A 16382-nucleotide genomic window follows, 5' to 3' on the forward strand; every position below is an offset into this window, starting at 1 on the left:
ATCAACAGAGCATCAATTTGCGGCTCACACACAATAATGTCTTTCCTAGGACGGTCATCAGAATCTTAACCATCCAGCGCTGCAATGCTACAAATACAAAATAGATGTTTTGTGCAGTGTTCGATGTTGTGTGTAAAAAACTGCTAAACCTTTGTTAGCGTGGGAAAAATGTAAGGCACTTTTTTTTTTTTTTAATACCTTGCTGACATGATACATATTTAACTTCCTTATGGCAGACCACACCACGTTCCTTTATGTGATCCAGAAAGCGTGTACAACACAACTCTAACCAAATCATGTATGCCATTTTTGGGGCACTTCAGAGAGAATTCGGACTAGCTTAGTAAATCAGCCCTAATGTTATGAAAGTAGCACGTGAGATATTTGGGCAGAACAGATGACAAATCACAAATTCTGGCACTTGAGCATTTCTAAGACCTGAACAAAGGAGCAAACCAGGACTATAACTCCAGATACATATTAAGATGGATTTATTAAACATGCGGATTATACTGATGTCAGCAATTATAGTGTCGATCATTTTAGTAATACACAGCAGTGTTAGCTGGACAGCTATGAGAGGAATGCTGCCAGAGTCTGGTGGGTGCATAGGTCACAATCTGTACTCAATGGACAGATAGTAAGAATATCAGGGTCGTTTTTATCAGATTGAAATACGTTATTTTTTAAGTAATTCAATTCATAATGAATAAATATCATTTTTTTTATACTACTAAGCATATATTTACTGTGGTCTAGACAAGCAATTTAAAGGGACTCTGTCACCTGAATTTGGATGGAACAATCTTCAGCCATAGGGGCGGGGTTTTCGGGTGTTTGATTCACCCTTTCCTTACCCGCTGGCTGCATGCTGGCTGCAATATTGGATTGAAGTTCATTCTCTTTCCTCCATACTACACGCCTGCGCAAGGCAATCTTGCACTGTGCAGGCATGTACTACGGAGGACAGAGAATGAACTTCAATCCAATATTGCAGCCAGCATGCAGCCAGCGGGTAAGGAAAGGGTGAATCAAACACCCGAAAACCCCGCCCCTATGGCTGAAGATTGTTCCCTCCAAATTCAGGTGACAGAGTCCCTTTAGAGCAAGGCCAAAAAGGTAGATCTATGCTTTGTGGATATCACTAGGTAGCCCAAGGTCTGGACATTCAGGTAACAGTATACAGCTGTTCCCTGCCTTGTAAGGGCTGTAATGTACACAGAGGAAACTATCTGAGAGATACACATCAAGGAACAATACACAACCCCAAGTACACAGCAAATAAAAAAGGAAAAAGAACAAGAATATGGTCTAGCCAACGCTGACCGCGATGCCACAGGGCATGTCCGGCTGGAGCACTAAACTCTATGAAGCTGCATTATTAATTCAGGCTGGTGAAGAGTAAACAGGATATAAGAGCCATAAACTCATCCTGAGAATTTCATTTCACTGCTCTGTGAAAATGCTTGGGAAGCAGATTGCCTGCAAAATATATAAAAACCTACTTCCTAAAGCAATGATCATTTCCTCTTCTCAATTTACATAAAGTAACACATATTGCAGGAAAAAGATACAATTGTAAGAAATAACCTAAAATATAATTCATTTATAAAGCAGCGTTAATTCCATCAAGTTGCACATTTGAAAATATTCACTATAAAATTGTGACATTTTTGTGTTTGTCAACGTCTAACAACTCCACGTACAACTTTAGGTGCAACTGCAGTAGAACCAGTATCACCTATAGAGCGTCCAGTTATGGTCCCTAAACATGAAGACTGGAGTTGTTCACTCCGGTCTTGATGAGGAGGTGTGCTGGAGTCAGACGCTCCTGATTCATAAAGAGGCGTACACCTCTTCATGAGTCAGAAGTGCCTGACGAGTGGTGCGCACCTCACCACAAATCCTACTCCTGTCCCTGCTGGAATAAGATTTGGAGCATAAGGAATGCTGCCACTCCTCATGAATTTGATGAGTGTTGGTCACCATGCCTCTGTCCTAGCCCCGCCCAGTTTGTTGGAGTTCATCGAAAATGGCGCGAGAACATTAAAAGTCACAATTTTAGTGTAGCTGCCACTTGTGCCAAAATGAGGTGATCTTTCAAAGCAGAATATTGCTGGAAAAGCTTTCAAGAATCAGGACCAAGCATTCAGGTTAAAGATTAACTCCCAATTAATGGGTAAAGGTGTGGATGGGGTAATCATTTTTTTTTAATAAAAACAGTATTCTTTAGCTTTTTCTACTTTTCTTTCTTGTATTGAAAATATATAATACATTAAATGAATCAAGGCAACAAAATTCCATAGAATAATTTTCACAGCAAAATATTGCCTGCCTCATAGCAAATAGGTCATATCCTAGACAAAATATCAGAGTAGAAAATTGGTAGAATCTGCCATTTAGATTCTCTGTTACCAGAGATTCAGATTAAATGCAGACATTTGAAAGAGTTAAACAAGTTTTTAGGAAGGCACAATGCTTTTTCCACCTACCCATTAAGCCAGGCATTAACTACTGTATGTCACTGTGTAACTGTCATTAGCAAAACATAATAGCAATAAGGCCCCAATACACGGAACCTACTTGTAGACATAGACACTCAATTGTGAATCCCAGAACTGTTGCTAAGGGTGTGTCAGAGGCTGCGGTTGGCTTTGCAGACGTCTTCCTAGTCCTTCTGCCTCTTGGACCCAGTGGCAACTCCCCCCCCCCTGCTCTGATTGACACACCTGGACTGGGTGTTTATAGACTTCATCTGTCTGCTTCTGGGAATCACTGGTGATATTTCCATTTTCCCCTGTTGAGGCTTGGAGCTATAGCAGTCGGTTATCTTGCTCTTTGGATATGTAGGAGAATGTCTGTATTACCTCTATGAGTCTACTCAAGATAAATGTTCCCCTTGTTTGTCTATCCCTGCTGTCTTTAGTTGTAGTGGGGATTGACAAGTGCCTACCCCGTCCGTCCCTAAGCAGGGCTTATTGCCACAGTCCGGCAGGGATTAGGTTCCTGCTCGGCGATAGGTGCAGAATATATATAGGGACGTTTAGGGCAGACAGGGTGACTTTAGATCTGCCTACGATTCCCCACTCCCCCCTTCGCTAGTGTTGGGCTCCCTTCCTCTCATCCCTTCATGCTGCACTTAGTCGTTTACACTGTGCGTGATAACTGTTCAGAAAACAACAACTGGGCTAGGATCAATAAGGCAATGCAAAACAATACAATTACAGTCAAATGATAAAATAGATTAAAAAGTCTCACTTTTATAGGTTGGGCAAAGGTATAGGCATTCTATGGTATGCAACATAGAAATCTTGGCAATATGATGCTGCTAGTTGTAGGCCTCTCGTGAACAATGGCAACCACAAAGGATAATCAGCCGTTTGAAGTAGTTAAAGTACATGCTGTATCTCATCCCTTCAGGTGGTTCAAAAGGACATCCAAAACCTCTCCAAGCCAATGTAAAAACAAGTTCTTTATTTATTAAAGACTCAAAAACAATGCTTTTTGAGCCAAGAAAGCTCCTTTGTCAGGTGCATGGGAAACAGACTCTTTTTGCAACAGCTTATTTCTCAGAACAAGAAAAGATCAGGTGTAATAAAAATCCAAAATACCCAATCCTCATGAAGCAGACTGAAGGCCACAAATGGTGTCCATAGACCTGAACCCTTATACTGAAACCAAGAAACTGAAAGGATGTCAAAGATGTCAAAGCAAACACGACATAGCCTTGATAGTGACTGAATGAGAAAAGTTCTTTGTATAGTCTGCTTGTCAGGAAAGCTTTACACTTTATTTATACTAGTCAACCTGAAGGGTAACCTGCAGCAATGCAGGAGACATAAGATGATAAAGATTCTTCTATGTGAAAAAATGATCGACATGTTCATGGCCTTGATCTGACTGCAACAAGATTTACGGTATTCTCCTCCCAGAACAGAATAGTGAATGGTCTTCTCAAGGTATTCTTTGTGAGTTGTGTTTCTTAGATTAAGTCTTACTTTCTTAGCATACACAAAGATTTAATAAATCAAACCATTCTACAAGAAGTTGCCAGGTTTGAGAGACAGGGTTTATTATGGTGGAAAACATTTCATGAGTCAGAGTTGAAATGATTTGTGATGCTTCAGTGATTAGTTCAGGGCAGTGATAATCAGATGAAGTTATGCACAGTTATGCACAGGGAGAGAGTGATGGGAATGTGGGAGCGATTGAGGATTTCACATATGCAAAATACAGATATAGTGAGCAGCTTGGGCACAAAATGGATGGCATGGAGCAACAAAGCATGCACAGGCAATGTAGGCTTAGCCAATATTGACCGCAATTCTGCTGAAAGTAGAGTGGGACACACCTGGCCAAAACAACCCAATGAGGCCTTATTCCTTATGGAAAGACTTAGGCCCCAATTTATCAATTATCAGTTTTTGACACTTTTCTGCAGTAAAAGCAACTCGAAGTTGCACAAACATTTTGCAACTTTTCAAGTCTTTACTCCAGTCCTGGCTACCTTCACCAAAGTGGGCAGAGATGGGTTGAGACAGGGCGTAGATGTAAAGGTAAAACGGGACCAATATCAAAACGGTCTCTTGAGCAGGGACATGTGACCCACATATAGAGGATTGAAGCATGGCTTCATCATGAATTGAAAGGAAAAAGAGCAAGCTCTAAGGACACTACATTTTACACCTATTCAGTGAAGACCTCCTGCTGTCAGCAGGTAATTGAAGTGGGTTATCTGCTGGAGAACAGACATGAAGTCTGCGCCCAGTGTAAAGGGGAGACACTGAACTGCCCCCCCCCCCCCCCCGTTGTCAGGTACAATCACCTACAATAAAGGAATCTTCATTTATGATCATGCTGATCATTATTTTTCTTGGTTTTGGTGTCGCCCATGTAACAGGTTGGCTTTTTCTGAATCTTTAACTCTTAATGAACTTGGTGCATCTTACTCCAGCACTCCTTTTATTATGCCTGGTAAACAAAAAACTACTTTTAGTAAAGCTAATCCTTTAGAAAGTCACTGACCAAAACTGTCCCTGGTATACAACCAACTACATTTTCCTTGTGAAGTGTTTCTCTTTGCTGAAAACCCCACTCTCATTTCTTCCTGTGCATGGGACTCCGTGATCTATCATCCAGAGCTGTTCAATCTTCTGTTACTGGGAACAGGAGGTTTCAGTCATTATGAAGACAAAGTAGAACAGTCCAACAGGCATACTCCGTGTTTTCCTACAAGTCATGTCCCACCTAAGTCACAACAGGTGCTAAGCAGAGCCAACTAGGGTGCTGAGCAACATTTCCTCAAAGGTAGGCAATCGGTAAAAGTGGGCAACCTTCTTATGTCCTGCAAGTATCATGCATGTGTCCTATCCTAATTACTAGAACATATACAACCCAATACTTGCTTGCATGATATGCTTTGCTATTTTGTCAGTGGGCACCTCAATGCAGATGTGACACAGCTTCAATCGGCGATGCAGCTGTGTCCTACACATATACAAGGTCACAATTGAGTGGACGGTGTCAGCTGAACCGACAGGTCCTCTTTCTGATTGGCTGTATCAAATAAAGCAAAATAACAGGACCTTTGTAACGTTACTGCCTCACTTTACAATGACCAAGAAAGAGCATTTTATTCAGTCTGTTTTAATCCTTACTTCTTCACACTTGTCTTGTTTTTTCAAGATTACTCCGCTGATACAAGCTGAGCACAGGGTACAATTATCTACAATAGTCAGTGCTAGCAGTTTGCCTTGAGTTCCACACCAGCATTCCTGCAAGGGCTGGTATTACCCTCTACTATAACAAGCAGCTGTGCAAGCAACAGGTGCAGGGCAAGGGCTCGAAATCTTTCTACAATCGGAAACCCTAGAGCATTTCATAGATTGGATGTGGGCTCCAAGACTGGCTAATCTTTATATTTTCCTACACGTTGTTCACCCACAAATTACAACACCCAAGGTGTGAACACAGCAGCCATGTAAAGGACTCTCTGATTCAAGTGGATCCCTGGTCTGGAGGGGATTTCCTGCCAGAACTAATGCTATTCCATCAATGTTTGATTAGCGGGGTCCAATCACTGGGATCCTTACATTCCCATCTTTGGTTTTCTTAAGCTGACTACACTCCAGTTCCACTGCTGTATCAATTACAACTCAGTAATTAAAGGAAATTAGTCACCAGGTTTTTCAAACATAACGTGAGAGCAGCATGATGTAGAGACTCCGATTCCAGTGATGTGCGACTTAATGGGCTGCTTGCTTTAGTTCTAACAGCAGGAAAGTATAACTAGGAGGACTAATACACCTGCTGCCATGTAGTCCTCCAAATTCATAAGCTCTGTATAACCCCACCACACATTGGCAACTTTCTGCCTATGCACAGAGTACACAGAAAGCTGCCAATCGGTGGTGGGGTTATACAGAGGTCAGCATTCAGAGAACTTGTAGAGCTGTAACAAATAAAAGTGATTTTATTGAAACTGTAGCAAGCAGCCTGGTAAGTGATACAATGCTGGAATAAGGATCTCTGCCCCTACATCATTCTGATCTCAGATGTGGTAGGAAAAACCAGGTGACAGATTCCCTTTAGAGTGAATTCTGCAGTGTTGATTTGCTGACAGCGTTGGGTAATGAATGACTGACACAATCTGGCATATCTTCAACCCATAGACTGCTGCCTACGGTCAATTCCTACTGATGACATTTCCTAAATTACTGCAGTGCGCTGGGCCTCTCTGACCTTTCCCAGCACCTGCGCACTGCAGTACTTTGGTCTGCCCTCAACAGGGCAAATAAGCACGCCTGCGCAGGAGCACAATGCCGGGGAGCCATGAAGCAACAGGAGGGCAGCATCCCAAGAAGATGGGAGGCACCGGACCTGGACCAGCGACACCCATCGGACCAGACCGCCCCCTGGGTGAGTATAGTAAAACTTCTTTTTCTTATCTTTCAGGTCGGATCAAAGGCTTATCTACAGCATTATAGAATGCTGTAGATAAGCCCTGAAAGGCAGTGGCCGTATCTTATATATCGGCCAAACTTGCCGACAGGTTCCCTTTAAGAACTGCAAAGGCAAACCAGCGGTAAGTTTAGCAATTCCATTCATTTAATAAAACAGTAGGGGTGTATGAAACCAACCACGGGCGTATCAGTGTATCTGCTCAATAAAGTCTGTCTCTGCACACAATATGCACATAGGATTATAACAGGCTGTTTTTTCCCTCAGGCTACACATGGGTCAAAAGAACATTAATGATAACTGCACAGATAAGAGATTGCCATCAGTCACATAGTTAATTTATTTCCGACATGCTCAATCGTGACTGTAAGGAAAGTGTTACTAGGCATGGGAGTAGTCTGGCAGCATACAGCCGAATCACTGCAATTATTGTGATTGATGTGCCAACTAGAAAAACGGAATTTCTTACTGCTGAGCACTGTGAATAGTATAAAAATGTATCTATGAATCCTTCATTCCACAGTGTACTGCCTACTTTGGATGGCTTATTAGATTCAGAGAAAATCAGCATGGCCTCATATGAAGTAAAATGCCTACCTTACTGGCTTATCTCCGGGACCCATGTCTTGAAATCCCATTTCCTCTAACTTGCAGCGGCGATATAACTCATAATGCTTGCTGTGGGTCTGTTCCCTTAAGTCCTCCATATTAGTGCAAATCAACATCTCACGCAACTTTACAAAATCGCAGTGATTTTCGTTTTCCACTAGTAAGAAAATGGCAGAGAGAATAATGAGCAACATAAATTCATAACACGCATTCACAGCTTGGCCAAGTGTTCTCAAAAATTCAAGGGGTAAGTCCAAAACATGGAAGATTTACAGATCTTTCTATTAGGCTGAATTCACACCTCTGTGCACACACTGCAATGTGCAGACTGACCGTTGGTCTTCTGACCCAAATTAACATGCTCGTAGGCATACAGTGCCTTTCTAAAGTATTCACCCCTTGGCTATTAACTTGTTTTGCTACATTAGAACCTGTGTTAAAAAAATAAATAAATTGTAAACCGCTTTGTGTGTGATGCATCAGCACTAAATAGTCTAAGTTGGTGAAGTGAGTAAAATATGGGCAAAAAAATCAATTTATGGGATCAAATTTTTGGGATTAAATAACTAAAAATTGGCATGGGCATATATATTCACCCTTTTTGCTATGAAATTGGAGTATCTGTCCATATGATCACAAAAAGCCGTATACTCTATAGAGGTGGCCTTTATGGAAGAGTGGGCACAAAAAGCCTCTATTTACACACAAAAATTGTAAAGCTCATTTTGAGTTTGCGAAAAGATATGTTGCAGACTTCCAAAATGTATGGAGAAAGGTGCTATAATCACCAAGGTAAATGCTATGTATGGCAAAAAAACACAGCTCATCAGTCCAAGAACACCATCCCCACAGTGAAACATGGTGGTGGCAGAATCAAGCTGTGGGAATGTTTTTCGGCAGCAGGGACAGGGAAAATGGTCTGATTCAAGAAGAAGATGGATGTTGCGAAATACTGAGATATTCTTGAGCAAAACCTGTTTCTGTCTGTCAGTGATTTGAAATAGACTATAAACAGCCACACTTTCAGATGACTTCAAATAGTGATTCATTTTATTAACATGAAATAATTATTCACCACTCCATTAGATAACAAAAAAGTGATGATGGATAAAGCGATTATCATAACGTTTCGATGCAATATTGGGTCATTATCAACATTGTTATCAATTGTGGTAGATATGAAATATATAGAGGATGAAATGCGCTATCCAGCAGGGCACCAGGGTGATCAAGTGTAAAGAGCGCTCTACGTGGTGCACTCTTTACACCAGATATCCCTGGCACCCTGCCATACGACTCCCTTGGGGAAACACATTGCTGCAGACAGCGCATTTCTTCCTCTATATATACACAATTGGTTATAGCGGTGTTTGACAAAGACCCAAGATTGGGTTGAAACCTTACAACATATCGCTTTACCCATCATCTCTTTTTTTGCTATCCAATGGTGTGGTGAATAATTATTTCATGTTAATAAAATCAATCACTATTTGCAATCAAATGCGCCTGTTTATTATCTACTTGGAATTTTGGAATACTCCAGTCCAGTCGGCACCCTCAAATTTGCTGAGTGACAACGTTTTCTATTGCCAACTGTCAGTAGTTTGAGACTGGGATGGAGTTTCACCTTCCAAGACAACGACCCAAACCATACTGCTAAAGCAACACTTGAGTTGTTTAAGGGGGAAAAATGTAAAAGTATTGGAGTGGCCTATTCAAAGCCCAGACCTTAATCAAATTGAGAATCTGTGGTCAGATTTGAAGATTGCTGTTCACCAGAGGAAGCCATCTAACTTGAAGAAACTGAGGCCGTTTTGCCTTGAGGAATGTGCAAAAATCCTAGTGACAGTATTTGAAAAGCTCAGAAACTTATAAAAAGCGACTTGCAGCTGTAATTGCTGCGAAAGGAGGCTCTACAAAGTACTGACTTTAGGGGTGACTAGTTATGCACATTGAAGTTTTCAGTAATTTTGTCCTATTAGTTGTTTTCTTCACAATTAAAAAGAAAACCAAATGATCACAGTTGCAGGCATGTTCTTTATATGAACTGATGCAAACCCTCAAAAAAAAAAAAAAAAACTGACAAATTGCAGGTTGTGAGGTAGCAAATAAAAAAAAATAAAAGTGTGTTGAATACTTTTTGCAAGCCACTTGTATATATGGCTGTTTGTTCGGGTCAAGAGACACTCGGTGAATCTGGGCATTGAAATCCGTGCATGACCCGCGAAACAAGCACATGAAGTCATCGTTAGGCTATGTTCCCACGATTAGTTTTTGATGAGTTTTTTACGCTGCATATTTTTGAAAAATGCTAGTAACCTATTTTACTTAATAGGTGCAGAAACCATGCAACATCAGGAACTCACCAAAGGCTCATTGTGGGGATGTAGCCTTACAGTTTTTCTCAATTTATTGTCCATTTCATGTAGCTGAATGGATTTACAATCTGTGTCCTGATCATGTGGAAAATAGATAGCACATACGATACGATATGATACGATACACTTTATTGATCCCGGGGGGAAATTAGAGTATTACAGCAGCAATACAAACAGCAGTACAGAAAATATTAGCCACAAATCTTGCACAAGTATACCAACATTACATAAATAAATGTGGGTGGTTCAAGTATATAAGTCACTGTTAATTGACATTCGTACACCAGCAATCAGTCATTACTGTCTACCACCCTTAGGAAATTATTATACATCCCCATAGCAGTAGGTACAAACGATTTCCTGAATTTCTTTTTCTTGCACCTTAGTAGGATTAGACGGCTGCTGAATTATTATTATTATTATTATTATTATTATAGCGCCATTTATTCCATGGCGCTTTACATGTGAGGAGGGGTATACATAAAAACAAGTACAATAATCTTAACCCCTTAAGCCCCGAGGGTGGTTTGCACGTTAATGACCGGGCCAATTCTTACAATTCTGACCACTGTCCCTTTATGAGGTTATAACTCTGGAACGCTTCAACGGATCTTGGCGATTCTGACATTGTTTTCTCGCGACATATTGTACTTCATTTTAGTGGTAACATTTATTCGATATAACTTGCGTTTATTTGTGAAAAAAACGGAAATTTGGCGAAAATTTAGAAAATTTCGCAATTTTCCAACTTTAAATTTTTATGCCCTTAAATCACAGAGATATGTCACGCAAAATACTTAATAAGTAACATTTCCCACATGTCTACTTTACATCAGCACAATTTTGGAACCAAAATTTTTTTTTGTTAGGGAGTTATAAGGGTTAAAAGTTGACCAGCAATTTCTCATTTTTACAACACCATTTTTTTTTAGGGACCACATCTCATTTGAAGTCATTTTGAGGGGTCTATATGATAGAAAATACCCAAGTGTGACACCATTCTAAAAACTGCACCCCTCAAGGTGCTCAAAACCACATTCAAGAAGTTTATTAACCCTTAAGGGGTTTCACAGGAATTTTTGGAATGTTTAAATAAAAATGAATATTTAACTTTTTTTCACACAAAATTTATTTCAGCTCCAATTTGTTTTATTTTACCAAGGGTAACAGGATAAAATGGATGCCAAACGTTGTTGTACAATCTGTACTGAGTACGCTGATACCCCATATGTGGGGGTAAACCACTGTTTGGGCGCATGGCAGAGCTCGGAAGGAAAGGAGCGCCATTTGACTTCTCAATGCAAAATTGACAGGAATTGAGATGGGACGCCATGTTGCGTTTGGAGAGCCCCTCGTGCCTAAACATTGAAACCCCCCACAAGTGACACCATTTTGGAAAGTAGACACCCTAAGGAACTTATCTAGATGTGTGGTGACCACTTTGACCCACCAATTGCTTCACAGAAGTTTATAATGCAGAGCCGTAAAAATAAAAAATCATATTTTTTCACAAAAATGATTTTTCGCCCCCAATTTTTTATTTTCCCAAGATTAAGAGAAGAAATTGGACCTCAAAAATTGTTGTCCAATTTGTCCTAAGTGTGCTGATACCCCATATATGGGTGTAAACCATTGTTTGGGCGTATGGCAGAGCTCGGAAGGGAAGGAGCGCCATTTTACTTTTCAATGCAAAATTGACTGGAATTGAGATGAGATGCCATGTTGCGTTTGGAGAGCCACTGATGTGCCTAAACATTGAAATCCACACAAGTGACACCATTTTGGAAAGTAGACCCCTTAAGGAACTTATCTAGAGGTGTGGTGAGCACTTTGACCAAACAAGTGCTTCACAGATTTTTATAATGCAGAGCCGTAAAAATAAAAAATCATATTTTTTCACAAAAATGATCTTTTCGCCACCAATTTTTTATTTTCCCAAGGGTAAGAGAAGAAATTAGACCACAAAAGTTGTTGTGCAATTTGTCCTGAGTGCGATGATACCCCATATGTGGGGGTAAACCACTGTTTGGGCGCATGACAGAGCTCGGAAGGAAAGGAGCGCCATTTGACTTCTCAATGCAAAATTGACTGGAATTGAGATGGGACGTCATGTTGGTTTGGAGAGCCCCTGATGTGCCTAAACATTAAAACCCCCCACAAGTGACACCATTTTGGAAACTAGACCCCCTAAGGAACTTATCTAGATGTGTTTTGAGAGCTTTGAACCTCCAAGTGTTTCACTACAGTTTATAACGCAGAGCCGTTAAAATAATTTTTTTTTTTTTCCGCAAAAATTATTTTTTAACCCCCAGTTTTGTATTTTCACAAGGGTAACAGAATAAATTGGACCCCAAAAGTTGTTGTCCAATTTGTCCTGAGTACGCTGATACCCAATATGTGGGGGGGAACCACTGTTTGGGCGCATGGCAGAGCTCGGAAGGGAAGGAGCACCATTTGGAATGCAGACTTAGATGGATTGGTCTGCAGGCGTCACGTTGCATTTGCAGAGCCCCTGATGTACCCAAACAGTACAAACCCCCCACAAGTGACCTCGTATTGGAAACTAGACCTCCCACTGAACTTATCTAGATGTGTTGTGAAAACTTTGAACCCCCAAGTGTTTCACTACAGTTTACAACGCAGAGCCGTGAAAATAAAAAATCCTTTTTTTTTCCCACAAAAATGATTTTTAGCCCCCCAAATTTTTATTTTCCCAAGGATAACAAGAGAACTTGGACCCAAAAAGTTGTTGTCCAATTTGTCTCGAGTACGATGATACCCCATATGTTGGGGTAAACCCCTGTTTGGGCGCACGGGAGAGCTCGGAAGTGAAGGAGCACTGTTTTACTTTTTCAATGCAGAATTGGCTGGAATTGAGATCGGACGCCATGTCGCATTTGGAGAGCCCCTGATGTGCCTAAACAGAGGAAACCCCCCAATTATAAATGAAACCCTAATCCAAACACACCCCTAACCCTAATCCCAACTGTAACCCTAACCACACCTCTAACCCAGACACACCCCTAACCCTAATCCCAACTGTAACCCTAACCACATACCTAACCCTGACACACCCCTAATTCTAATCCCAACCCTAATCCCAACCGTAAATGTAATCCAAACCCTAACCCTAACGGGAAAATGGAAATAAATACATTTTTTTAAATTTTATTATTTTTCCCTAAGGCTAGGTTCACATTGCGTTAGGGAAATCCGTTTAGCGCTAGCGGATTGCGCTAACGCAATGTCTTTTTAGGTGTCGTGTTTAGTGGTCACGTTAACGTCCCCGCTCTGGAAGATCGGGGATCGGACCTCGGGCGCGCCGCGGATGCTGCAAGCAGCGTCCGAGGCGCGCCACAAAAGAACGGCACCTTGCTAGCGCGAGCCAAAAATGGCACGCTCTAGCGATGCGCTACACCCGAAAATCACATTGCTGTCAATGGGTGTGCTAACGGACCCGTTGCACGGCGTTAATTGTGACATTTTCGCCGTGCAACGCTGTCCGTTAGCGTTAACCCATTAACGCAATGTGAACCTAGCCTAACTAAGGGGGTGATGAAGGGGGGTTTGATTTACTTTTATAGCGTTTTTTATATCGTATTTTTATGATTGGCAGCTGTCACACACTAAAAGACGCTTTTTATAGCAAAAAAGTTTTTGCGTCTCCACATTTTGAGACCTATAATTTTTCCATATTTTGGTCCACAGAGTCATGTGAGGTCTTGTTTTTTGCGGGACGAGTTGACGTTTTTATCGGTTACATTTTCGGACACGTGACAGTTTTTGATCGCTTTTTATTCCGATTTTTTGTGAGGAAGAATGACCAAAAACCAGCTATTCATGAATTTCTTTTGGGGGAGGCGTTTATACCGTTCCGCGTTTGGTAAAATTGATAAAGCAGTTTTATTCTTCGGGTCAGTACGATTACAGCGATACCTCATTTATATCATTTTTTTATGTTTTGGCGCTTTTATACGATAAAAGCTATTTTATAGAAAAAATAATTATTTTGGCATCACTTTATTCTGAGGACTACAACTTTTTTTATTTTTTTGGTTATGATGCTATATGGCGGCTCATTTTTTGCGGGACAAGATGACGCTTTCAGCGGTATCATGGTTATTTATATCTGTCTTTTTGATCGCGTGTTATTCCACTTTTTGTTCAGCGTTATGATAATAAAGCGTTGTTTTTTTGGCTCGTTTTTTTTTTTTTTTCCTTACGGTGTTCACTGAAGGGGTTAACTAGTGGGCCAGTTTTATAGGTCGGGTCGTTACGGACGCGGCGATACTAAATATGTGTACTTTTATTGTTTTTTTTTTTAGATAAAGAAATGTATTTATGGGAATAATATTTTTTTTTTTTCTTCTTTATTTAGGAATTTTTTTTTTTTTTTTTTTACACGTGTGGAAATTTTTTTTTCTACTTTTTCACTTTGTCCCAGGGGGGGACATCACAGATCACCGATCTGACAGTGTGCACAGCACTCTGTTAGATCGGTGATCTGACATACAGGCGGGCAGGATTAGAGCTGCAGCTGCAGCCTGATCCTGACCCGGAAGTGCTCCCTGCAGGACCCGGATGCAGCCCGGCGGCCATTTTGGATCCGGGGACTGCAGGGAGAAGACGCTCGGTACACGGTGAGTACATCACCGTGTACCGATCGTCTCAGGGAAGCACGCAGGGAGCCCCCTCCCTGCGCGATGCTTCCCTGCACCGCCGGCACATCGCGATCATCTTTGATCGCGGTGTGCCGGGGGTTAATGTGCCGGGAGCGGTCCGTGACCGCTCCTGGCACATAGTGCCGGATGTCAGCTGCGATAGGCAGCTGACACCCGGCCGCGATCGGCCGCGCTCCCCCCGTGAGCGCGGCCGATCGCATATGACGTACTATCCCGTCCCTGGGAATTAAGTCCCAGGTCACCTGGACGGGATAGTACGTCTTATGGGATTAAGGGGTTAAACAATACAAGTCATAACTGGTACAGGAGGAATGAGGACCCTGCCCGCGAAGGCTCACAATCTACATGTGCTCTTCTGCTTCAAGAACAGCTCGTATAGTGGGTGTGTATTATTCATCATTCTAGCCCTACACTTCTTCTGAATCCTATCCTCCAATACCTCCCCAAAAGAGTCCAGATGGAGGCCAGCAGCCGCGCTTGCCTTCTTGATAAGTTTGCTGAGCTTATTAGCATCAGATACTCGCACACTACTGCCCCAGCTTATGATAGCAAAAAAATGGCGCTTGCCACAACGGACTGGTAGAACATTTCCAGCATTTTACTGCACACATTGAATGACCTGAGCTTCCGAAGAAAGCACAGTCTGCTCATACCCTTCTTGTAAACCTTTTCTGTATGACACCTACAATCGAGTTTACTGTCAAGGTGAACCCCCAAATATTTGTAGCTCTCAACAATCTTAACCTCTTGGCCAGCATTATTGATCGGTAAGTAAAGGTACCGTCACACTTAGCGACGCTGCAGCGATACCGACAACGATTCGGATCGCTGCAGCGTCGCTGTTTGGTCGCTGGAGAGCTGTCACACAGACAGCTCTCCAGCGACCAACGATGCTGGTAACCAGGGTAAACATCGGGTAACTAAGCGCAGGGCCGCGCTTAGTAACCCGATGTTTACCCTGGTTACCATCCTAAAAGTAAAAAAAAAAAACAAACACTACATACTTACCTACAGCCGTCTGTCCTCCAGCGCTGTGCTCTGCACTCCTCCTGTACTGGCTGTGAGCACAGCGGCCGGAAAGCAGAGCGGTGACATCACCGCTCTGCTTTCCGGCTGACCGACGCTCACAGCCAGAGCAGGAGGAGTGCAGAGCACAGCTCTAGAGGACAGACGGCTGTAGGTAAGTATGTAGTGTTTTTTTTTTTTTACTTTTAGGATGGTAACCAGGGTAAACATCGGGTTACCCGATGCTTACCCTGGTTACCAGTGAAGACATCGCTGAATCGGTGTCACACACGCCGATTCAGCGATGTCTGCGGGGAGTCCAGCGACCAAATAAAGTTCTGGACTTTCTTCCCCGACCAGCGACAGCACAGCAGGGGCCTGATCGCTGCTGCCTGTCACACTGGACGATATCGCTAGCGAGGACGCTGCAACGTCACGGATCGCTAGCGATATCGTCTAGTGTGACGGTACCTTAAGTCTCCTTTTTCCTTCTATAACTCACCACCAACTCCTTGGTTTTCTTTACATTTAGTTCTAGACAGTCCGGCACCAATCCACAAAGTCAGAAACCACCTTTCTATAATCCTCCTCCCCTCGACCCCCACAATGCCACATGTACCCATGTAATTGGATGGGCTAGTTCAGATGACAGTTTTAAACACAAGCCGGATGACCATGTGAAAGAAAAAAAATACAGAACTTAATGGAAGCTAAAAATCCAGATCCCATAATGGCACATTACATAGGC

The 16382-nt window shown here is 42.0% G+C and overlaps 1 protein-coding gene across 2 annotated transcripts in view; it reads right to left on the minus strand.

The window, feature by feature from the left end:
* Window positions 1-16382, minus strand: part of LOC138670379 (septin-10-like) — a 119520-nt gene that overhangs the window by 21544 nt on the left and 81594 nt on the right. For both annotated transcript variants that reach the window (XM_069757645.1, XM_069757646.1), the window contains one exon: window positions 7558-7726. In XM_069757645.1, coding sequence (XP_069613746.1) covers window positions 7558-7726 — 169 coding nt within the window. The remainder of the gene's footprint in view (window positions 1-7557; window positions 7727-16382) is intronic.

This window comes from Ranitomeya imitator, chromosome 3 (genome assembly GCF_032444005.1).
Source record: "Ranitomeya imitator isolate aRanImi1 chromosome 3, aRanImi1.pri, whole genome shotgun sequence".
In the NCBI taxonomy this organism is placed as follows: domain Eukaryota; kingdom Metazoa; phylum Chordata; class Amphibia; order Anura; family Dendrobatidae; genus Ranitomeya; species Ranitomeya imitator.